The sequence below is a fragment of the Lepisma saccharinum genome, chromosome 4 (genome assembly GCF_977018435.1).
Source record: "Lepisma saccharinum chromosome 4, izLepSacc3.1, whole genome shotgun sequence".
In the NCBI taxonomy this organism is placed as follows: Eukaryota; Metazoa; Arthropoda; class Insecta; order Zygentoma; family Lepismatidae; genus Lepisma; species Lepisma saccharinum.
In genome coordinates, this window is record NC_139232.1 from 114,107,364 (window position 1) to 114,132,271 (window position 24,908).

A 24,908-nucleotide genomic window follows, 5' to 3' on the forward strand; every position below is an offset into this window, starting at 1 on the left:
TAATTGAAGGAGTGACTGTTAGCAGAGTAAATAAGCATTTAGGCTAAAATATGGGATGGGCAAAGGTTGTTTGGCTTTTTGCTTCAATTCTTGCAGCTCTGATTGCATAAAGCAAAGAGTATAATCATTGTGAAGGACAATTTGCTTGGTACTAACTGTACAGTGGAATGCATAAGTACCTGGGTATATGCGACTCCCCAGTGGCATAGTGGTAACACTGGGGTTGCCTTGTAATGGTGGCTGCACATAGTGGTTTGAATCCTACTTCAAACTGTAGGTCCAGTCCCTTGAATCATGTGAACTTAAACCAAGTACATGTTCTCACAAATAGATTAGTGGATCCTGGATGAAATAGTTTTATGGCAAAAGAATGATTGACAGTTCTTTGTACGTTGTAGTGAATAATAACGTTGCACAAACTTCTCACTTGCATCTGTTGAAGTGGAAAGTGTTAGCTGGGAGATGCTCCTATGGTTTAACATGGTCACAGTGAAACAGCTGGGGGGGGATACCATTCCCTTGCACCCCCCTCACCCTCACTTTGAGCACTGGTCATCAGACTGAATGCAGTAGGAAGAAGATACAACAGACGACATCTCTGGCCGAGTGGTTAGCATTGTGTGCTATGATGCCAGGGGTCCCAGGTTAGAATCCCAGCGTGAGCATAGGTACTCTTTGTGGGTGTCCCTTCATCAATTTCATATCATCACTAATCATCATCTTTGTGATTAGGCAGTAGTAAAACATACCAAATTAAACAGTGAAAGGTGGCACAACAAACTATGAACCAATAGAAATATCAGTTCCGAGATAACAAAAGAACATCTCACAGTTGCGAGGTCTTACATTTTTGTGCTAAATTTTTATTGTTCATCACTAGATGTTACTGTCTTGCAACATCTAGTGATAAATTATGAAATTTTGGCACACAACTGAGTTCATGTGTGTTTTCAACAAGCAAGTGTTTTTATTTTAAACTCTATTGGATCTGGTGATGCAAGTGAGAAGTTTGCGAAATGTCACTTGTTGTTTACGTAAGGCATACAGCAGTTTCTTTACAGAGATAATTTCTTTCATTGGTACAAATCCATGTCATTTGATGCACCATTGCAAAATTTTTTGCCTTGTTTGCAAGATATGGGTTACAGAACGCTGTGTTGAGTGCAAATAATGCAAATGAACAAAACACAAAACATTGTTCACGTAGGTTAGATTCAATGGTCCACGTTGTGCAGCGAGTACTTTTTTTCATTTCAGGAGCAAATGTGAATTCGAGTTCTCCGATCATTGGAACTCCTCTCCATGTTGTTTGTGCAGACAACATTCCGAATCGGCTGGAGTTGCTGCACATGCTGTTGGCATGCGGTGCCGATCCCAACATTGTGATCGACAGCGATGAAGGTCCTCCACTGCGTCCCGTGCTGGCAGAGTACCTGGCTTCAAACGAGGATCCGTGTGCTGCCGTGGTCAGTTTATTGCTGAGATATGGGGCGAGGGTGAGTTGGGTCAACTAATGCTTATTTCTGGATAGGACCTGCTATAATCCCACCCTAGGCATGAGTGTTCTTTGCGAGTGCCATATCATCACTCATTCTCGTGATTAGCCAAAAGTGGCAGAAAAGCGACCATAAATAAAAATAATCGGGATGGAATATTTTCCTCTGGATAATAGCAGGTTCTGTCCAGCATTTTGGAGGGTAGAGGCTTTGTATTATTTTTTTCTTGCGCTGGAGAGGGCAATTGCAAATGATTGTAGAGTAAAGGCTCCGAAGTCTGAGACGTCTGGTTGAGCCCAAGCACTGGGTTGTTCTTTTGAGAACCTCACATGATCTCATGTCGGAAATTATCAGCAACCCTGGGTGATCAGTTTACTGATCATCTGAGGATTTCCATTTGGGAGCATTTTTGCTTCTCTTTGTAGTCATTTTCTGGAAAGTGTCTTGCACAAAATTGTAGCAAACTTAAATTTCACTAATTTGTGCATGTAATGCTGCTTCTGAATATGTAACTTGTGATTAAACCCCTTTATGCACAGATAGGCTAATTGGGACTGGACCTGCAGTTTAGTGGGATTCGAACCACTTTGTGCTTCCACCAGGTATTGAGCCCAGGACTTCTTGATTCCAAGACTAGTCTTTGTGAGTGTCTCTTCATCTAATCATGGCTCATCATTGTGATTAGCCAAAAGTGGCAAAAACTCAATGCATAATTGCAAAGGCCCTCTACCAGTGCTTGCTGTTACTGGACGGACCCTGCTATAATCAGAATGGATAATAGTTTCTGTCCAGCATGTCGAGGGAAGCTTTATGTTCTTGTATCAAAAACAAAAGTCTATTAACTTAAGGAAATTTTTCGGGGCTGGCTGAGATCAAGGGACACCTGTAGTAGGTCACCAACTAATAGTAAAGTTTTTTAAAAAATAATAATTACAAGAGCTTCAGAAAAAAATACTTTATTAATCATTATTTTTTTTTAATTTTCAATACTACATAATATTTTGTTGGTTACATGTACAATTTTTTTTGTTAAAAATAAATTATTCAAATTTACTACAGTCAATTGTATGCAGACTATAATGTAGTTTATAATAGAAATTGCACTACTTGTTACAATTATGAATATTGAGTCAGGACAAAATGTAAACTTATCATTAAGTGCCTATTTTGTTTACAAAAGTATGACTATTAGATCACGTAGACAAACTACACAAGTAAGTACATTTATCCAAATGTAAACACTTTTCATCCAGCACATTGAATACTCAAGGGGTACTGTTGTTTATCAACTAAATATTTAAAATAGAATACATTGTTTCTCTGACTTTATGGGCCTATCAGCACCCCCCCCCCCCCCGACTTGTTCCACCATGCCTGTATTATACTTAAACAATGTTTATCATAAAAATTCAAGAAACCAAGTTTCTGTACAGCACAGGTGCAAGTCAAAAAATTCGATTTTACAGCAGACATGATATAAATGTTGGATCATCATAGTTTAGAATCTTTACACAAGTCCAATATAAAATTATATTTTTTTTCTTAGATGAAAAACCGAAAATTTCAGTTTGTGCCTTTTCCAGAACATCCTAGAAATGCTATCTCAAAGATTTAGAACATTCATGGCACGCTGCAACAATACGAAAATTCAATTATTACCAGTTCTAGTTTTTTTGTTGTTTTTTTTTTAAATAAAGGGGACAAAATATAAAATTACTTATTTGAGACACAGTAATGATTGAATTGAAAGTTTTGTAAAAAAAATGTATTCTCTCTACATAGGGTACTAATCTGGATTTCAGCATTAGACTTGAAGAAACAGGGTACATAAACTTGCCAATGGCAGGTGCAACAATTAGCAGAGCTTCTCAATTATGAAATTAACGGTAACATTTATTGATCACTGGGGCAGTGTTTGTAGAAAAGCAGTTACCAGAATTTGAATACATCTGCTATGGCATTAACTTGATGCTTCTACACATCAGAACCATACTGGTATAATTTTGGCATGGCCATATCTCAATTAGAACTTAAGGGTGTCCCCCCCAAAAAAATGTACGCACAGGAACATCAAAATCAAGTGTCCAATTGTATTTTTAAGCACTGGTATTGGAGTTTTTACATTCCAAGAAGAGTTCATGCTCTTAGTGCAGACAATTTGGACCAGAGAGTGGTACTTGGCAAAATATGCCAAGCAGATGGATTGGATGAACATGTTCACTAAATTCTTAGTATAGGGATGCATAAAATATTAAGTTTACGGTACAAATTAAAGGCAGCCAACAATGAGAATACTCACAAATACCAAATTAAATTATGATTCTTGGTGTTTGAGATTTCAATGCTTCAAGTTTCCAGCAGTGCCTTGACAAGAAGTCATCAGTTTGAAAACAGGCATTGACAAAGAATTTTTCATGTCTGTATCTTAACACTGATATCATAATATACATTTTATTTGGATACCCTGTATATTAAGTACTTGATTGAAATGAGTAAAGGCTACAGACTTGTCTCCAAAAGTCTAATTGCAGAATTATTACTTGCCGCATTCCTATAGAAAATTGGTTCAAAATCAAATGCTGATATTTCACCATATGAAATCGGGTAGAGCTGGGTATTCTATTTTCAAAAAGCTCAAATTATTACTCAAAATCAAAGTAGGCATCTTTCTTCTTGACCACTTTACAGAGCATTGTCTTAAATTTTGAAGTGAATGCACATTTTGCAAGCTTGAACGTTTTACTTTTTCTGATCTCTCAGTAGTGGACCATTTGACAAAAGCACAATGATATAAAGACAACCAAGGGTATATTAACATAACTTGGAAATAGTTACAATTTAATACTCTAGCAAGTACTGTAATTTATGTTGCTGCACACTATATGTGCTCAGTGTACAATTACTATCATAATAAATTTGAATGGATTTATGTATAATTTTCATTTTTCTATTGTAACTATACCAGTTTTAAAATATTTTAAGTTTCTAGTACAGGAGACATGAAATAATTTTAAAAATTTACGTAGTACAAAGGAAACAGGATTTAACAAATACTAGCACAGCTTACGAAACTATTTTTCCTCAACAGGTGGTTATGAAGACCCAGTTCCGAGATCCGCACGGCATTCTCAATTCTCTGCAGAATCTCATCAAGTACCCATCTCTGTTCATCGCACTTTTGGAAGCAGCGGAAAGCTTCGACCTCTACATGATCCGAAGGTCTTCCCTCCTGTCCCCAGAGCAGAAGCACATCCTGCTGCAGCTGGCGAGCCAGCCCCTCCCCCTCAGGCATCAGGCGAGGCTATTTCTGAGGCGCCATTTGGGCAGCAAGCTGCCTGCCCAAGTCCAGGAACTTCCGTTACCCATTATTCTACACAAGTACTTGCTGTACGAAATCAGTTGAGGGTGCTTCCGTGCACCTCCTGCCTTAATGCACCGATTTATTTTTTCACTTTTGTACTTCGCTGTGTGTTTTGTAAATAGGCTTTACGTAATTACTGTGATGCAAAGGTAATTTCTTGCTTTGATATTGCTCGCAGATACATATTGTGTTGTCTATTTTTATACCTTTGTAATGAACAGAGAAGAAATCTAAAAGGGTCTCCTCTTAAGTATTAATATGAATATACAAGAGGCTGATCCCCTAAATGTAAAACTATTTGTTAATATATTGTGGATTTTTATAATTTCATACTTTTGTAGTGTAAAATGCAACCCACACAGCACTGTTCATTGTGAAATTGTTAAAATAATTAGCTGTGTACTCTGCATTTAAATAAATAGTTTTCTTTGTGATTCAAACATTTATTGCATTTTTTTTTACAAAAATACTATTAACTATATTACTTGGCATTAGATCACATAGTAGCATTTTTTTTCTTTCACATTCAGGTACATTCCACATTTTTCTCTGCTTAGGAACTTCTTGAACACACCCATTAAACCTAAAACACCTGCATAGGTGCACACATAGCAATAAATATGTGCAATCAATGAGATTTATACTTACTTACATGAAAGCTAAATTTTTATCAGTTATAAAAAATATATAAACCCAGATCATTAAAAATAAGGCTCAACGTGGAATAATGCAAATCACTGTATGGCCTACATCATATTGATAATTAAAAAAAAACTTCACAGACACTGTTAGCAGCACCATCAAAGCTGCCTGTGGCAAGTTAAAACAGCCACCAATAACTTTAAAATGGCCCCACTCCACTCCCTCTAAAATACCACACAAGGCACGGGGGCGAAACACCACAATCACCGTCGTAAAACACAAGGAACTTCCAATTTCGTGCCACTTACAACACTTGAAAGAATCTGGAACAACAGTGTCCATTTTCCAACACTTAAAATGGATGCCGTTTGTTGGATCCAGCAGAAGATACTGCTTTGTAGCATCAAGAATTCCAGCCAAGAGCAACGTGTGCCACCATAAGATACAGCATGGCTGTTATAATACTGACAATCATCACAGGAAAACCAACCCTGGAAATATCAACAAGTACCATTAAGTTCCATACAGACCTCAGATGAGCGAGAGCTAAAAATAGATTATCATTAATTCCCACCAGAATATTAAACTAGCTTATGTATAATTTTTAAGCTAAGCCTATATCGTTGCACCAAAACCACAAATGTTCTAAGGCTTTGAGATAATGTCCTGGGAAAAATCAGGTTTTACATTTAGATAAATGTTAAAGTTTTTTTAAAATAGTAAAGTAGTACATAGTATACTTACTTGAAGTACTGCATGAAGGTGAATCTATAACCATGCTGCTCCGCAACTCCTGCACAGACCACATTAGCTGAAGCTCCAATTAGTGTCCCATTTCCTGTAATTAATATAATCTCATTTTAATTTTCAAACATGGAACGAGATTCAGATTACAAAGGAAATCACAAACTGACAAAAGGAGCCGAGAAGCATATTTTTACTTAATATTTAGATACTAGCATGAAATTTGGTAGAGTATATACAGGGTGTATATAGCAAAATACCACATTCACCAGACCTTATGCCACTAACTTTTTTGTGTAGGGATACGTAAATGGTAAAGTTTATCATACAAAACCAGCAAGAGTAGACAAATTTAAGGCAGCCATTGAACGTGAATGTGCACAAATACTGAATGAAATGATGATTCTTGCTGTTTGAAATTCCATTGCTTCTGTTACCAGCAGTGCCTGGACCATAACAGTCATCAGTTTGGAAACCGACATTGACAAAGAAAATTATTAATGTCTGTAGAATGTTAAATTTTTAAAATGAACTGTATTTAGATAAACACTGGCTTTATAATTATTCAAAGTATGCGTACATTTATTGGGACACCCTGTATATGATGCCCTAATTATGATGTGGCATGGCTCATCTGCAAGTAAAATATGCAGGGTCTAGTACCAATGCCGGAGGGATGGACATTGACAAAATGCACAGAAATTATCGTACCTTTAGCAACAGCATAGTTGTAGCATATATTATACATATTGCCATCAATATGTTATTGAGAACTGAGCCAACTTGGCTGATAATAGTAATAATTAGGCTGGAATTGGAATTCATCTACCGATACCAGTCGATACTTTTCTGGATATTGGTCTTTCACGGATCTGCAAAAATGCCATGTGACACCTTTGCAGAGTCTAATTATCCTGAAAATTATGCAAAATTCAAACTTTATTTTTATTTTGCACCAATTTTGCACGAAAAACTATATTTTGTGATTACATAATATCCATTTTAATATTCCGATGTAATTCTTGAATATTCAAAAGAAAATTTCTTGGTAAATTGATGCATATAACTGGCAGAAGAAAATGTACACACCAATATTGATTAATATTATAAACAAATTTTAATTATTGCAATTTTCAAGTATCGGTTCAAAGTGGTATCGGCTCAGCCCTAGTAATAATAACAACATTAGTCAACTACAGCATGGTAAGATTAATTCCTTAATACTTAAAAAATGCATTTGGCAGTTGTGGAAATAATTCTAACATGGGGAAAATCAGTTTTCATCTGCTATTTTGAGATGCGTCATCAGATTTTGCTCAAATGCACTACTGTTACAGTTATTCAGGATATTTAGCTGCGGTGCAAATTTCAGTTGATGACCTGCTCCTCCTAAACCAGCCAAATTTCTTGATGGTTATAATTAGTACATACTGTGAATAGGCTGCACACAAAATTGAATGAAAAAATCTGTAGCTTATATTCAAGAGAACTAAAAATCGAACTTAATTTTAAAACACACAGTGCAATACAGATTTTATGTTCCTGGAATTTTGCATTTTTCCACACATTGTACACTCAATAGTGATGGTCCCAACATAGCAAAAAGTTATAGAATTTTCCTTGATTTTATATTTTCCTGCATTTTTAAAGGCCATCAGTAATTTATTAAGTTGAAAGAATCATCAGATGTTTAAATGTGTAAATATATAGAGGTTAGAAAATTCAAAGCAAACCTTTATATGTTTGCAAAACACACATATATGACCCATAATTTTTTTCAGTGCTGTTGAAATTTAACAGTTTCCATACTAGTTATTTCTTCAGATAACTGGATACACTTACTTGCAATACGTTACACGTACCTTGCTAGTTTCAAATACTGATTTTATATTGACATATCCAAGTTACTGTCGCTATATTTTTAGATTCATTCGCCACATTCAGAGCTGGCCCTAGGGAGGGGCAACTGAAGCATTTGACCAAGGCCCCACACCAGATGAAAATAATCGTGCACAATTTATTACTAGTTTGTAGGATGCTGGTGCTTCAAATGAAGCAACTATTTTTTTTTCTTTACGTCATGCATTGTTTTGACATGCTTAAAAATAGCCAAAGTAACTGAAATCATATCCTAACAAAGTACATCGACGTCCGCAAGATTTTTTCCAGGGAGGGGCAAGGAAGGTATTTTTTCCCAGGGGGGAGCAAACAAGGCAAATTTTCCCCAAAAATAGTGTTGTTCCCTAAAAAACATTCCTTAAGTTTGTATTTATGGTGTTCATGCAAACACATATTATTGTGGCTAAAATGAAATTATGTGTGTGAAATTCATAATTTTTGGTTGGTTTTCATTTTCTAGGGGGGCATGTCCCCCTCCCCCCTTCCGGATGCCCATGACAAAGTATTACATAAAAATGAATTCTTCATTTAATTACAGAATGAAATCACAAAGTGAAAATATTTTATATAAGAATGTAAATTTACTAGTGTCAAAATTCAGTGAAAAGTAAACGAGAGAAATTATGTTTGAGTGTGTTATTGGGTATGATTTAAAATATTGCCACTTTGAACGTAAGTTGATAGTTTGATATTGAATACACTCATTTTAAAATTAAATATAATGAACTTCGTACCAGTGGCTCATAGGGAATGAAATTAAACACGAATTAAAAACTTATTACATACTTGTTTGTTCCAACCTTCAACATGTTCTGCTTATTGCTGTCATTTAATAACATGAAAATATTTTAATTGTAATAATTTTTATATTGTGTACTTCAGACGAAGGAACAAGAATCTCATTTTCTCGGATGTTGAAAAATGTTAGTTATAGGCCTCGCATATATTGTATGCTCCACACCCACCTAGGTTCAGTCCTGACCACATTCAAGTTAGGAACAAACAAAATGCCCGAGTCGCTCACCTCCTAAACAAGCACCAAACGCAAGGGCCCACACAAGAGGCTGCAGGGGCAGATCCAGCTCTGGGTTCTTGGCCAGCGACGTTACAATGCGAACCATCATGGTGGTGAGAGGGATGTTGTCCACAAATGCCGAGGCGATGGCCGAAATCCAGAGGATTATCAGAATGGCGACCGCGAGGCGAGAATCTTTGTCCACAGAGCTGATCATCATTTCAGTCTGCTTCCCGATCCATTCAATCAAACCTAATTTTGCGAGAGACTGAAAAAAAAAGATTGCTATGAAATTCAACAACTCAGTTGTGTTTTTCCTTGAAAATTGTATTTTCTTTATTGCAGTACAGTGTTATTATTAACATTTGTGTCCTGCATCAAAACAAGACTGCCATTTTATTATGGAGTATCGTAACCATCATATTTAGTTCTATGGTTTTGCTTTCAGTTACCAGTACTGGATAATTTAATTTCTGCTAGATACTAAAGGACTATTTCTCTTGTAGTGTACGGTTATTACAAGCATAAAAACACAAAAAAATAAAACAGACTGCTTGTTTTTTCACAGTTATGTTGCTATATTACAACAATGTAACATTGACAACATCCATTGTATAACTGATTCTCTTTTTATTTAAAAAAATCTTAACCATTGTTATAACTGTATCTTTAATCAAACTAAAAACAAATGTCTGATGAAGGGAGCGTGTGTTCTCCTGAAACGTCACAACGAAAAACTGTTTTTATGCTTGTACTAACCGTAGACTACAAGAAAAATAATTCTAGAATGCAAGCAATGCATACATACATACATACAAGAAAAAACTACTAAAGGAGTTGCTACCAAAATTAGATCAAAACATTATGAGAAACTAAAATGTGCAAGTTGAATTCTTTAAATTCCATGCTTTAAAATTACACTTTTCTAAAATACATGGGCACTTTGAACTAAAATTTGAATAAAATTTTGGTATGTTGCCATTTGCTTTGGCATGATACCCACCCTAAAATTAAAAATAAAGTAGGAACTTATGATCCTTCAAAAAATAAAATATAAAGTTAACATTAATAATAAAATTATAAAAATATATATCCACAAGTATAAAAATAACTAGACATAATACCTTATCTAGCAATAATCATTAAAAAAAATAATTCAAATGCTAAGTAAAACTAAAGAATAAGACATTACATCAACTCCAATGAAATAATTAAACCCCACATACTTAATCTATTTCACACTATTAATAAAAATTTAAAAAAATAATAATAATAAGGCCGACTTGAAACACTAATCATAGGGAACTACTAAATCTTAACGCGATTAAATAAATTATAAAAAATACACCAACATTTTAATAGGATAAATGAGTTAAATAGTCATTACCATGAGTATGTGTAACAGACATTATAATTGAAAATCCCAATGCCCCCTCACACACACAAAAAAGTAATAAACAAAAATAAGACTTCCTGATTATTAATAAAACAATATAACCCACAGTGCTACAGCACCTTGGCTTACCTACTGACTACTGGTCTCCCTCCCACACTGTTCCTCCATCACCTGTTTATAGCGTGGAGGTCTCAGACCAGTATTGGGGTGACGGGTGATCAGCCCGACGAACCGCCAGCCGTTGTTGTAGGTCTTCTCGACCGGGTTACGCTCACTCACTCGGAGCTTCCCAATTTCCTCACGATGGTGGGTTGCCACCGGTCCTATACATAGGCCGAATAAATTCCGACCAGAGCCGGATTCGAACCTACGCCATCCTGCAGCGAACGATCTCAAGACGAGTGAACACCTTAACCCGCTCGACTATGGAGGAGGACAATAAAACAATATATTACATATAAAGATATGCAACTGAACTAACCTCCATCAACACAAAAAGTGCAGCGAAGAAAATTAGGGTTGTCCACTCCACCCTGGCAAATACTCCTTCCAGATCATCTCTGTCCGCCAGAATTAGCAGCAAGATGGCCCCCAGCAGGGCCGTCCACCCAAGAGAGAGGTTCAGCTGAGGGATTGAGTGCAGGAAGAACACTGTGATCACAAACACCAGCGTAGCAGCGGACTTGTAGAGAAGGGACCTATCTCTGATAGGATACTGAAAGTAAAGGAACAAACTGTTACTTATTCTTCAAAATAATCATGATTTTCTTTTATTGACAAATAAAGTGGGCAGGTGGAAAAAACATTTGTGTAAATTTTTGTTGTAACATTCTCACCAGATATTGCAAATTGAAGCATTTGAATCACATACTGCTAGATTTTGCATGGCAAATCACTAAAAATGAAGGAACAGGCAAGATCAGTTTGTAAGAACTCGGCAAAGTTGGAAAAAGGGAGAAAGCCCCTAAAAACATAAGAGGAACATTCAGTAATTACTTTTGCTTGCCTTGTCTGCACGACACTCAAATGAGAAGAGACATATACCTGGAAAAGTTAAAATATGACAGCAAGCTGAGTTGACTGTCAAACCTAAACTGATCACACACAATACTCAAGATGATTTCTGGACTTATTTAAAAATCTACAACAATCTATTTTAATTAAGGTATGCTTTGTGCAGTACCAAGCCCAGGATTTTCGAAAGGAAAGGGGTATATCTTTTTTTTAGTAGTCAGTCCTCATTTTGCCATCTTTTCTTAGGAATGCCTAGCCAAAGGGAGGAGGGGGGGGGGTTATGAACCCCATAACCCCTCCTCCCTTGGGCATACCACTGTGTAAAGCTTTTTCTAATATGTATGTCTCAATAGAAGAGCTTGGGTGTAAAACATGGTGACACTTTGATAATTTTTGAGTTACAAAGTAAAATGTGCCATATTTTCAAGTGGAATTGCCATGTCATACAATTTGCATTGGACTCAGTGAAGCCTTCTGAAATTGGTAAACACAACACGAAAACAATTTATCTACAGTATAGCTTCTAATAACCTTTTTCCTTAATGAACTCGGAAATGACCAAAATGTCCATGTTTTACACCAGAGCCCTTCAATTATATTGCATTTTTTGAGCTTAACTTGGTCATCTAGTTCAGTTTGGTGGAGAATGAAGTTCATTCATTCATTCTTCCTGCCATTACATGTAACAGTGGCGATTTCTCTGGGTGTGTAAGTCGTGTGTCAACAGCCAAAGGAAAATGAAATAAAGAAGAAAGTATCTGTACTTTTATAAATTACGATTTTGAGCGATTTTCTTTAATTGTCAGTTTCGAGCACCCGGTAGTTTTCGAACGCAGCACAGCGCGCAGTGGTTGTCAGGCAGGCAGATCGGTCCCGCACTGCCAGGACGTTGGAGAGAAAATACAACGTCTTACCACTGCCAAAACATAGGATGACCGCGCATGCGCACCCTGCCACCCACCAGCATAGTTACCTTCTCAAGGCGTTGTATTTGTTCCCAACGGTTTGGCTTTCATTCAACCCGCATTCAGCGTTGTTTTGCTCGAGATTGTTGTGCATTATTTTTTAAACGTGTGGTGTGAAGTGATGTGATTATTTTAAGATGGAGAATAGTGAAAGTGATGTGCAAAAGTATATAAATAATTCATTTTCATCGCTTTCGTATTCAGAGAAGAAACAAGTGATTGACAATGGTCGACCATGTCCGAATCTCACGATGTCAACATGTGTTAAAGAAAAAAATGTTGCTGGAAAAGGTTTTGAGAGCCATTTTCGAAAAGAACTCAATGAAATTTGCGGGTGTGATGTGGTGAATAAATTTTACTGTTTGACATGTTTATTATTCGCGACTAAAAAAGGTGTTGGGAATTATCAAGGGTATGCGGATTTGAATCATCTCAATACTGCAGTGAAAAAAACACAGTGAGTCTGAATGGCATCTTTATAGTTTCTTTAAATGTAGTAGTTTTCTTGCCACCCCTACTAGAATTGACGTTCTTTTGGATACTCAACGAAAAGCTGAAATAGAGCTACACAATGAAAAAGTAAAAAAGAACAGGGAAATATTAAAAGGTTGATTAACGCCGTCTGCTATTTAGCAAAGCAAGAACTGCCATTCCGAGGCCATAAGGAAAATGCAGCATCTGTAAATAAGGGCAATTACATGGAATTCCTTACTGCAAGTGCAGAGTTTGATCCCTCATTAAAAGAACATTTATTAAATTCTACAGTTTTTCGCGGTACTTCGGCAGGCATTCAAAATGATTTAATAAATTCAGTTTCGGATGTTCTGAGAGATGAAATCTACAATGAAATTCAAAACACAGACTTTGTGGCTATCATGGTCGATGAAACATCAGACATTCGCAATCAATCTCAGGTGTCAACCGTGTTACTTTTTTTTCGACCTCACAGAAAAAAGTCATTGAAAGGTTTTCTTGGATTTCATGACATGAGCGTCGATAGTCACGTGACTGAAATAATGGATAAATATAAGTGTGGAGATAAATGAATTGCCCAGACATACGATGGATCTTCTGTAATGAGTGGTCATTTGAATGGCTTTCAAAGTAAAGTTTTGGAAAAGTATCCGAAAGCTTTTTTACGCATTGTTATGTTCATGTCATGAACTTTGGTGCTGCAACAATCGTTAGAATGTAACAAAGAGCTTAAGATGTTCTTTTGTGATCTTAAATCACTGTCTACGTTTTTCTCTCATTCTCCAAAGAGGTTACGGGGCCTGCCGGATGGCGCAGTGGTAGCATCGCCGCCTTGTAATCAAGGGGTCCCGGGTTCGATACCCGGTGGAGGCACATAGTGGTTCGGATTCCACTTTAAACTGTAGGTCCAGTCCTGATTAGCCTTTCTGTGTATAAAGTGGACTTAAAACAACAAATCAATCAATCCAAAGAGGTTACACGAATTTTCTGCTTTCATGAAAAGGGTAAGGGGAAAAACCGGAAATGTGCATTTTAGCGATTTTTCAATGAATGGGTCATTCTTATGTCCACGGTGTCTTTTGTAGGGATGATGGGAGTTCAACCAACCCCTCTGGTTGCAAACTCGTGCTTTAAAAATTAATTGCATGGCGAAGTATTGAATATTAATTTTCTTGTTTAAACAGTCCTTGCTTCTCCTTACCGTTCAAATATATTAATATTTTAAATGAAGTATTTACTTCATTTAAAATAATTTATGTAATTTAATGTTTTTCTAAATATTTACAAATTTACACAAAAAAGGTACGTAGAAAATTTGTAATATTGGTTCACAGAAATGAGAGGGGGAGGGGTTAACATTCCTTCTTTGCCAACGCCTTAAGTTCAGGGTCAGGAGACGCCACTGACATGTAACAGTAGGAAACATGTCAAATGTCTTTATGATCTACACTTCATAATTATTTTGTCATCATAGATTTTGTTACCTTTTTATTCATATTTTTTTAAGTATCACATTTTTACTTGCCCTGAGCAAACATTTCCTAGCATGCCTGTTATCAGAGGCGAGGCGAGGCATCCGGTCATCGGGAAATGCGGCGATGACCAAGCAAAATACTAAAAATATTGCATTTTAAATATTTTAGAGAAAAACTAAAAATAATAATAAGTCAGGATAATTGCATATTTGTGCGAAATAAGCCTAGCGACAGCATGAAACAGCTCGAGATTCGCTAAGTTTAGTGCATCGAAATGAGGGCCAGGTACTACCCCTTGCACCAAAACCTTCCACGAAGTTTCCTATTGAAGGTAATGGTGTTCGACAGCACAGCTTATCATGGAATGGTGCAAATCTCTGGTGGTGCCGAGAACAGCCAAACGCTTCCGAACAGGCACACCCTACGACAAGGTCCACCAACCTCTACTCCCCCCACTCTTGAAGGTCTGGGTCATAACAGGCCTTTTTTCAACCCCCCCCTCCCCGTGTTTAGTCACACGACAGTTTTTCTGGAGTCAACAATATTCTTCCGAGTGCCCAGTGGCATGCTCTAGGAGGGGTTGGTGAGGGTCAATCTCTGCATAGGCTCAATATAAAAATAAGAACGTCAAAGATATAGAAAAAGATGGCAGAAAAGAGGAAATTATTACTAAAGAAAGTACGTATGCAACAACCCCTTTCAAAAATCCTGGGCACGCCACTGTGAATGTCCGCTATTTTCACACACATATTGAACGATATAATCATATTTAATAATTCTCATCGTATGGTATAGATTGATTGAGTTGGTGTTTTAAGTGCACTTTATGCACAGAAAGGCTAATCGGGCCTGGACCTACAGTTCAAAGTGGAATCCGAACCACTATGTGCCTCCACCGGGAATTTAACCCGGAACCCCTGGATTACAAGGCGACAACGCAATATATGGGATAGAAATAAGTATTTTGTAGACTAAGATCTGTGGTATGAGCTTTTACGTTGAATGGAAAATGACCTTAGCGTTTGTCCCAGAGAAATATTGTACACCCCTCCATTGATAGATCGACCCTGATGTTTAGTAAATCTTGCGATGACTACGGGAATATGTCACGCTTCGCCACTGCCTGTTATCAAAAGATATCTGAAACCTTTCAGAAACATTTTTCTACCCTTAAGACTGTAAAGGATTCAAGTACAATAAGATAAAGGATCAAGAGATTGCATGCACTTTCTATTTATAACGTTCTGGCAGGAAATATTGAAAAGCCACAAAGATTGTGATTTTATTCTTCAGAATATTTGAACACTACACTAAATATTGTTATAATTCCTTAACCGATTAGTTGATTTCATTAACATTATTAATTAAAATTTACCTTTTCCTGCAGTTCTTCAAGGTTTGCCTTGTAATTTTCTTCTGGAGGACTGGAAAGGAAAAGAGATAATTTAATATCAGTCATAAGAGACAAGATGATAGTTTCATTTTATCATCTCTTAAGAATTTCATAGGTTAGGTAAAACCTGCTGCATTTTTAGTTATTTGACATTACACTATAGACAGTTGATTAACATTTTAGCCAATATCAATAAAGTACAGATATAACATATAATCAATGTTCTACTGATCAAATCTGAAATGGCAAACTTTCCATGAAGAATTCTAATGGTTTATTTTACCTCCTTAATTAAGGAATGTAAAATATGTACAGTCACAGACAGGGGCGCCAACTTGTCAAAATTATTGGGGGGGGGGGGCTCTGATCACTGAAATAAATCAATGAATGACTCACTCTCTCCCTTTTTTAAGTTTTGGCCTCAGTGTTCGGAATGTCATAAAAGCCCATCAATTCCTCAAAAATATCAAAATTTTTATTCACAGCTCGAATGCAGAATAGTAATTGTCCACGGATGGATATGTCAAGTTTCGTCAACCATAATAGAAAAATATTCCCGACTTTTAATATCTGCTACCACGGAGCGCAAAACAGATCTCCCTAATATATCAATGATCTCATTCTGAATGTCATGTGAGAGCCATTTGTAGCCTGAACGTCCCATCCACTACCCTAGTCCATGCACATCATCTTTTGAAACTCTTTTAGTAAAAATTTGAACTATACTCATAATTACATACTTAGTATATAGTAATAAGTCGTGTGCTTTGCTGTCTCTGGTCATAGCCCAAAAAATTTGATGGTTTAGCGGTCTCAGCCGCTAGTCTAGAACATTTCAAATGTGTATTTAAAGTTAAGTTCATGTGGCACAATTCAGAGTAAACTTTACAAGAGAAGCAAAATACATTAGATCCTCTTAAGCAAAACTATTTGGGGGGCTCTTCCCCCACATCATTAACATTGGAGGGGCTCGAGCCCCCCAAGCCCCATGGAATCTGCACCTATGGTCACTGATACTTATGCATTTTAGTATTCATGTTAGAAGTCAATGGACCTTTACAATCCAAAAATGTTAGACATGCACATCCACAGGATCTTTTCCAGGCAAGAGGAAGGAAGGCAATTCCTTCGAGAGGGGATGAGGGCAAACTAGGCATATTTTCTACCATAATAATGCTGCCCTTACAAGAAACCACATTCCTCAAATAATTAACAAATAACTGTGACAAATTAAATTTTTATGTGAAATTTATAATTTGAGGTTGACATTCATTTACCAAGGAGGCGTGGCTTCCCTATCCCCCTTCCAGATGTCCATGATCTGTGACTGCACATTAGAAACCTGCATATGTAGACATTTACTTTACAAAAACAGTAAGTATTAATACTTTTACAAGCATAAAAACAGTAACAAAATGACAGAATTTTGCACTAAATCACATGCTACTTGAACTGTTGGATCAGTTTTTACCAATATCAATGGCTGCTTGAAATTAAATATTTGCTTCATAAAAGCATGTAACCTTGCTTATACAGTAAAGTTTTATACATGTTTTTATGCACATTTATTCTCTAAAAGGTAAGTATCTTCGCAAAATGCAACTGAATATATCCAACTTTTAATAACAGCAGATTCTCCAAAAAAGGCATGCTATATCTCCCAAAGTTTTAATTCTGAAAAGTTACTAAAAACGCTCACCTGCCACTCATCAACTTCCTCTTCAATTCAGACAACAACCGTCGGACTTTCTTCAGCAAGGTCTCCCTCACCAGGTCTTCATCCCGTGAATAAGAGGACAATGATGCTGCTGCTCTCTGCCAAATTGCTATTTCGTGCCTCAGCTCTGAAAACAAACATTTCTTGTTCAGTAATTGCAGCAGTTTCAATGTCAAAATTTGTTTATTTAAACCAGCAATAAATTCTAAAATGTTTGCTTTGTTGAAATTAAGTTTTAAAGGAAATTCATCCCCAAGAATTTTTTTGAATTGTGCAAGATTCTCCATTTATTCACAGGTGGGGAATGTTTACAAGCCTTGTGTTAAAAATAATAAGCACAGGAATTCTTTACACAAAATTTACTCCCCTACTTCAAGGACTGACTATGTAATATCTACATTGCAAAATGTATCCAACATAGCTATTACTTCCAATTTCACATACATGTGAATGATTCTTCATACATAACATAAACCCGTGGCTCTACAGCCCTGGAAGGGCCTTGGCCTATCTCCCGACTGCCAGTCTCCCTCCCACGCCTAGAGGTGTAGAGATCTTCAACCGGTAATGGGGTGACGTGGGATCAGCACGTCGAACCCTCAGCCCTTACAGGAGAGTTCCCAGACAGGGTTACGCTACTCACTTGTAGCTCCCCAATTGTCTCAGTATGGTGGGTTTGCCACCAGTCCTATACACAGGGTGAGAACGCTATAAAAACCTATTGAGTGAAAAAATAAGCTAAAGGATGTTGGGAAATTAGTCTATAAACTTCATTATGATATTTTTTCTTAGTTATCCATTCCTTATATTTTTTTTATCATCACAAGCATTGAATAAAATTGATTGTATGCAGGGAGGGCGAGGGAGCCGAAGCAAGTGACTATTTAAAAACACTCAGCCTGCAGAGTCAGTTCCACCACTGCAAACAGCATTGGCTAGTTCCTTCCTGCTTTCTGTGTCATGCTTGGCAGAGTCAGTGTTGCTACATTAAGTGAAATTTAACTTAGTACAGGGAAATCTAGGTCCAATTTTAAATTAAAAAGGGAGTTTTCATCAAAAAAAATTGCTGGACTATTCTCTAATATCCATGCCTGCATTACATGTAGACAGAGTGTATAATAAATATATACAATAAATAATTGTTGTGGTAAACCAGATCAAATTTTCAGAATACATCACTGCCCTACCATTCAATGCTCAACAAAATAATTACAATATATTTTACTTCATTTAAACAAACCAAGAAATGTAAAGTCAATCTTAACTTATTCAGAATGCGTGCAGCAGCATGAATAATGTTAATACGTATTTTTCTTTGGCTATTATCATGCACACGGGTGAAAACCTTCTAAAAGCTTCAAAATTAAAGTTTGAAATGTTACCTCTAACATCCTGAGGTTCTGCAAAGCGGAGGTCATTGATATTCCTATAAATGAACCTCAGTTGAAAGTAGTTCACAATCATCACCAAAATCACACCGAAGGACATGTGAAGAGTGAACTGGCTGAAATCTATTCCCTGTTGAAGAAAAGTAGGAACTAAGTCAATGTGAACTATGTACAATATTTACCACTGCTCATCCTGAATTTAATAACTACAAATTTGCACAAGTTGCAAAACTTGTGAAAAAATCATTAAATTAAAAAATGAAACTTATGAATCTTGATGTTATGAAGTAACACCATTGCAATTTCAACAATTTCAAATGATTTCAATTTTCTTAAAACAATGTGATTAATAAGTGTAATACTGATACAAAAGTATATTACGTGTATATGCTTACACAGCACCATATACATTAGGGGTGGACCCACAAAAACTTTACAACTAACTAATATTTGCCAATCAGACATAAAACTGCAATATTTTACTGGTTCATTCACTCCCTTAATCTATGTAACTGATATGATATGATATGATTTATTTGCATCCAAGGACTACAATTTTGTACAAATAGGTACATCTGTAGTATAGGACATGTCAAGTAGAAGTACATGATAATAACATTTGGTAATTTTAACATAAGATACACGCATATATATTGGTGTATTATAACCCTTGCATATCAAGATATTATACTATACAATTTCAGTTTGATGTGCAACATCAAGCCCTGAATGTATGGTAACTAACCATACCTTTTAACATTTATTCTGGTTACACATAGAATTATAGGACATGTGAATTAGAAATACATGATAATAAAGTTTAGTAAATTTAACATAAGATACATTGCATATAAAATATTATACTTGAAAAATTCCAGTTTGATTTGCAACAACAAGCTCTGCACATATGGTAACTAACCTAACCATACCTTTTAAAATTTATTCTGGTTACAGATACACAAGACCTTCAAAAGATGAGTGTTGCCTCTGTATATTCTTGTATGCTGTAAAATGAATGTTTAATTAGCATGGTTTTGATTTTGTTTTTAAACTTTTCCACTTTGGGTTCGTGTCTTAACTCTCTGGGCAACTTGTTATACAGGGCAACTGCTGAGTTTTTAGGTCCCTTCTTGTAGAGAGTAAGACGGCATGTCTTCATTCGAATTTTATCTTTATTTCTCGTGTTCAGGCTATGGATATCTTCATTGGTTTTGAAAGTACTAATATTTTGTTTGATGTATACCAGACATTCATAAATATACAAACAGGGTAATGTCAGTAAGCGGAAGTTACGGAAGAGATTTCTGCAATGGGTCTAACCTTTAAACAAAATTGTGCATTTAGATGTTTACATTTTAATGGTAGAATTTTGCACTAAATTACAAAGGCTATTATAGAAATATCCAATCTGTAAAATTATCGGCAATTTTATAAATATTCCTACATCAACTGTTATGAAATAAGTACTGAAAAATCTGTCTTTTTAAATATATATTATAAAATATATAAATGGTAATATTTTCAATTGAAATAACACATTGCTTATGTAAAAGTCAATTATAAAGATTTTTGTCAGAATGCAAAGCTAATTAGTTCATGTTTTCTAAAATTAATCACTACAATTCTTGTAACTAATGTTAATAGTGAGAGTAGCACAATATTTCAATTATATATCCTCTATTACTATTATCCATTAGTTTTAATTTTCAAAAATATATTTTGAAATTTAATTTAATTTGAATCAAGTTTCAGTGGGTTTTTTGTAGTGTTTGTAGGGCTGTAAATCATTGTTTCACTAATGAAAGAAGTTTATTCTATCCTGACGTGAAGTTTAGAATCTGACACTAACAAAAACAATGTACACAAGATACAAAGGTATAGTAACAGGAGCTCAACTTACTGCATCTACAATATCTTTATTGGAGGCAATGATGACATTCGGGGGGTCCCCAACAGCTGTGGCAGTGCCTCCAATGTTAGAGAAGATAACCATGGACATGAGGATTGGTACTGGGTTCAATTCCATGGCTTCACACAGCCTACGAACAAAAAAAGATAAATAATTAAAGCAAGTCTAGTAGTTTTAAATTTAATGTACTGTGATCAGAGGAATAATAGCGTAATTAGCAATTGAAAAACAATATAAAGTAATATTCTTTGGAGAGAACGTTACTTTTTGACAAACTATATGTAAACCGCAAACATATTGAAGTTTTGTTGGTTTCATTATTGGAAAAAAATATCCTCTATTTAAACTATTCCAAACAATATTAAGCATGAAGTAAATCAACATGTTTGTTTTGGTTGAAAGGCTTGTTCAATTTTCATACAATAAATGAAAAATTTTGGGAATGGAACAGTGAAGTGTTACAGTCCCTCTACAATATTTTATTTAAAAATCTTCATTCAAATTATGTTTTCCGCAAAGCCAAATTTTGTGTTTTAATTGTGCATTCTTTACTAAAATGGTGTACAGAAATCAAATTTCACACGATTTGTTTCCACATTCTTCTCAAATGCATTTCTAAATTGCAATGTCTCCAAACAATAGTTTAATTGTATTAATTGTTTTCTATTGTTATTTTTCAGAGAGAAACTTTAATCTTTGTAAACAAGTTTGAGACAGAATTTCTCCATTGCATCAAATCAGTTGAATTGCAGTAGCCTTGTCATTCAAAAACACGTTATCCATTTACTATGGTGCTAGATAATTCCTTATTTACATACAACTATAATGTAACAATTAGATTACCTTATAGTAACTGGTGTCATCAGAAGAACTGTTGTAACATTATCAAGAAATGCTGATAAAACTGCAGTAAAAATACAAAGAATTGTGATCAGAGGCCAAACCCTTCCACTTGTTACCTACAAAAAGATAGAGACAAGCACATTTTAGAAAATGACACACTTAGAATTGGAAATGCTAAACCAGGATTGTGAGAATTATATTTCCCATTTCATAATGATGTTTCCTTATTCCATGATAAATTGTACCTCATTTCATCTCAAGTTTACAATATTAATCTACAAAACATATACAGAACTTGCAACTTTTTATTTGTATTTTAATTTGTATTTTTATAATTTTATATTGTATTTTCGTTATTTTTGCCTAATTGCGATGATGAGTGAAAGGATTACAATGATGAAGGGACATTCAAGAACACCCATATATCCGGAACGGAACTCAAACTTGGGAACTTCTGTGGCAAGTTCAAGACACGACCACTTAATGCTCTCAAGCCACCAACCCAGCTTGCAAGTTTTTAATTTTCCCATTAACAAAACTGGTGACAAAAATTTACCAAATTTCAAACCCATTAAACACAATCTGGAAGAGCCCCTAACTTTACAAAAACCATAAACATTTCATTGTATACACAATATGAATTAATTATTTATATACTTGAGAAGATTTGCCTATCAATTTTAAAGCTGCTTTCTTATTGTACTCTACATATAACCAATTATACGAAGTTACTCAAAATAATGAATATTGCTCACCTTGTAGGCAAAAACTGCCAAATAATCAAAGATCCCAGTTTCAGAGAATATGGCAACCAGGGTCATCATGGAAAACAGCAATAAAAGTGTTTCAACATCTAACCATGAAATTAGCTCTGCCATAGTTGGTCTCTGCAAGATAAATATTAAAATATTTTCAGTACATGTGATCGAGATCCATAAAAATAAACAAGAGAAAATAGAACTTAGATTAAACATTCAATAACTAATCTTTTCTTGTATTCCTTTAGTTTTCTAACCAGGAGAGATTCTGACTTACCAATATTGACTTTGTGTCATGATCTCAAGGGAAGTTTGAGGATGAAAAGCAATTTAATAGTTCCCGTAGTTAATTTCATTACTCATTTTCTTGTGCTTGGTTTTCATCCATTCTTTTGTTAAGTGTCTACAATTGAAGTCCAGGATATTTTGTTTTAAAATATATTTTGTACTGAGAGTCTATTCTGACTTTTCATTAAATAAGTATGAACAAAAATGCATAGTCCTCACCTGATTGATAGTCAAAATTGTGCATGAATGATAAGTGCAAGGAAAGTGAATCTGGGAGGTTCGTTGCACAAGTGGCGTTAACTCCACTCAAGACAGTTTTGATAAAAAGGAACATTTAAATAACTTGGTACATATGAAATTTAGCTGTTGGAGCATAAGCATAATGGTGCCTCTATGAACAAGAATTTGAAACTTAGGAGATTGCTTCTAGCACTGAAATGTTGATACTTCACAGTTCTAAGTCATACATGTATAACGCCATTTCCATGAAAGGAGGATTTGTGTCACTTGTCCTCTCAACCCCATCATGATGTTAGCAAAAGGCACAAGTCTTAATTTAACCTGTAATGTTGTGATTCTCTGTAGTTTTGTCTTAGGGATGTCCAGTGCCTGAAGTGAAAAATATTAGCGGGAAGGGGGAAGGGGAATGTTTAGTAGAGCCTTGGAATCAGTGGGGGTGAGGATTCTCCTATGGTGAGCTATCTGGGGCTGCTGTGAGTTTCCTGAGAACTTTGATGTTCCCATCAACATCACATGTCATCACAATGCGAAGACAGCATTCGTATTAATCCAGTTCCCACCCAGAACAAAAATAGAACCTTATCACTCAATATGCGAGGAATTCTCTGTTGACAGCCATATATTTAGATCGTTTGGTGACCTTTTGGGTAGAAGAAAATAAAACATGCATCCATGGTACTGTGTATACATGCAGATAAGTGACTATTATAGTAAACAGTGTTGACAATCCGGCACCAACAGGAACCCATGAAGAGATAAGAACTTAAACCTTTGCTCTTTGAGTGGCAACAATCATGCTTGCATGAGAAAATTCACTTTTCCTTGATATTGACGGACGATCTTTGACCCTTGCCAATATTTATTGCGCATTATGTATGTGAATTTTATTTAAAACATCACTCTTGTTACTCATGACAATAAGAATGATCCCGACACTGGTGACTCAATGTACTGCCACAAATATTTTCTGTTACATGCAAATGAACTGGACGAATTGTAAATAGTGCTGAGCTGATACCACTATGAACCAATACTCTATACCAATATTCTTACAGTTACCATCGATACAATACATATACAAATGCTTGAAAATTGTAATAATTAAAAGTTGTTCAGTACATTAATATTACTGTGTAAGTACGGTATTCCAATACTGTTGGTTTTGCTTGAAACATTCAAAAAATATATAAAAAGATATATAATATAATCACAACAGTTTTTTCTCACGTTGGTACAAAATCAAATGGAAACTTTGAATTTTGCATAACCTCCAGGATAATTAGGCTGTGAAAGTGTCACGTAGAAATTTTGCAGACCCCATGAATGATCAAAATGCTGGTATCAGTAAAAAAAAATCCTGATACTGATACCAATATATCAGGGTGGAGTCGATACAGATGTTAATTGTAAAGAATCAAATGAGAAAATAGGTTCTTTCCATAGTCATTATCAGCAGAACATTTTAATTATTACAGTGATCCTTCATTGGTTTTGCATATTTAGAACATGTATATGTTAAATTTAAAATGCAGTGTACTGTACTTGAGCTAATTCATTGGTTCTTTGTGTTACAATGTTCATATCTTTTGCCTTCCTTTCCGGATACTGAACACTGTGCTTACTTCCATTTGTCAGGAACAAGAAATGAGCAACATAAAACCCAATATGAAAGGAATAGCAGTCCCACTTTAATCTTGTGTACACACAGTGCATGAAGTGGAGGGGGATGCTGGGGAATACCCCCTCCCCCCAGCTAGGAAGAGTTATTCAAAGCATTCCCAACTGCCTTGAGCTAGGCTCAAGCAGATACCTCCCCCCCTCTTCACCCACTTAAAAATTTCCACTTTGAGCACTGTGTACACATTAAACAGGAAGATTAGAACATTGCTTG

General features: G+C 35.6%; 2 protein-coding genes across 6 annotated transcripts in view; one reads left to right on the forward strand and one right to left on the reverse strand.

Moving 5' to 3' along the window:
* Positions 1-4,899, forward strand: part of LOC145986800 (ankyrin repeat and SOCS box protein 16-like) — a 33,823-nt gene extending 28,924 nt beyond the window's left edge. For all 3 annotated transcript variants that reach the window (XM_083121239.1, XM_083121238.1, XM_083121240.1), the window contains 2 exons: positions 1,258-1,496; positions 4,585-4,899. In XM_083121239.1, coding sequence (XP_082977365.1) covers positions 1,258-1,496; positions 4,585-4,899 — 554 coding nt within the window. The remainder of the gene's footprint in view (positions 1-1,257; positions 1,497-4,584) is intronic.
* LOC145986799 (P protein-like) overlaps positions 2,437-24,908 on the reverse strand; it is a 99,125-nt gene continuing 76,653 nt past the window's right edge. For all 3 annotated transcript variants that reach the window (XM_083121235.1, XM_083121236.1, XM_083121237.1), the window contains 10 exons: positions 22,487-22,618; positions 21,732-21,847; positions 20,880-21,018; positions 18,974-19,109; positions 17,574-17,718; positions 15,857-15,905; positions 11,035-11,268; positions 9,167-9,425; positions 6,244-6,337; positions 2,437-5,990 (listed from right to left, as the gene is read on the reverse strand). In XM_083121235.1, coding sequence (XP_082977361.1) covers positions 5,903-5,990; positions 6,244-6,337; positions 9,167-9,425; positions 11,035-11,268; positions 15,857-15,905; positions 17,574-17,718; positions 18,974-19,109; positions 20,880-21,018; positions 21,732-21,847; positions 22,487-22,618 — 1,392 coding nt within the window. In that variant the 3' untranslated portion in view covers positions 2,437-5,902. The remainder of the gene's footprint in view (positions 5,991-6,243; positions 6,338-9,166; positions 9,426-11,034; positions 11,269-15,856; positions 15,906-17,573; positions 17,719-18,973; positions 19,110-20,879; positions 21,019-21,731; positions 21,848-22,486; positions 22,619-24,908) is intronic.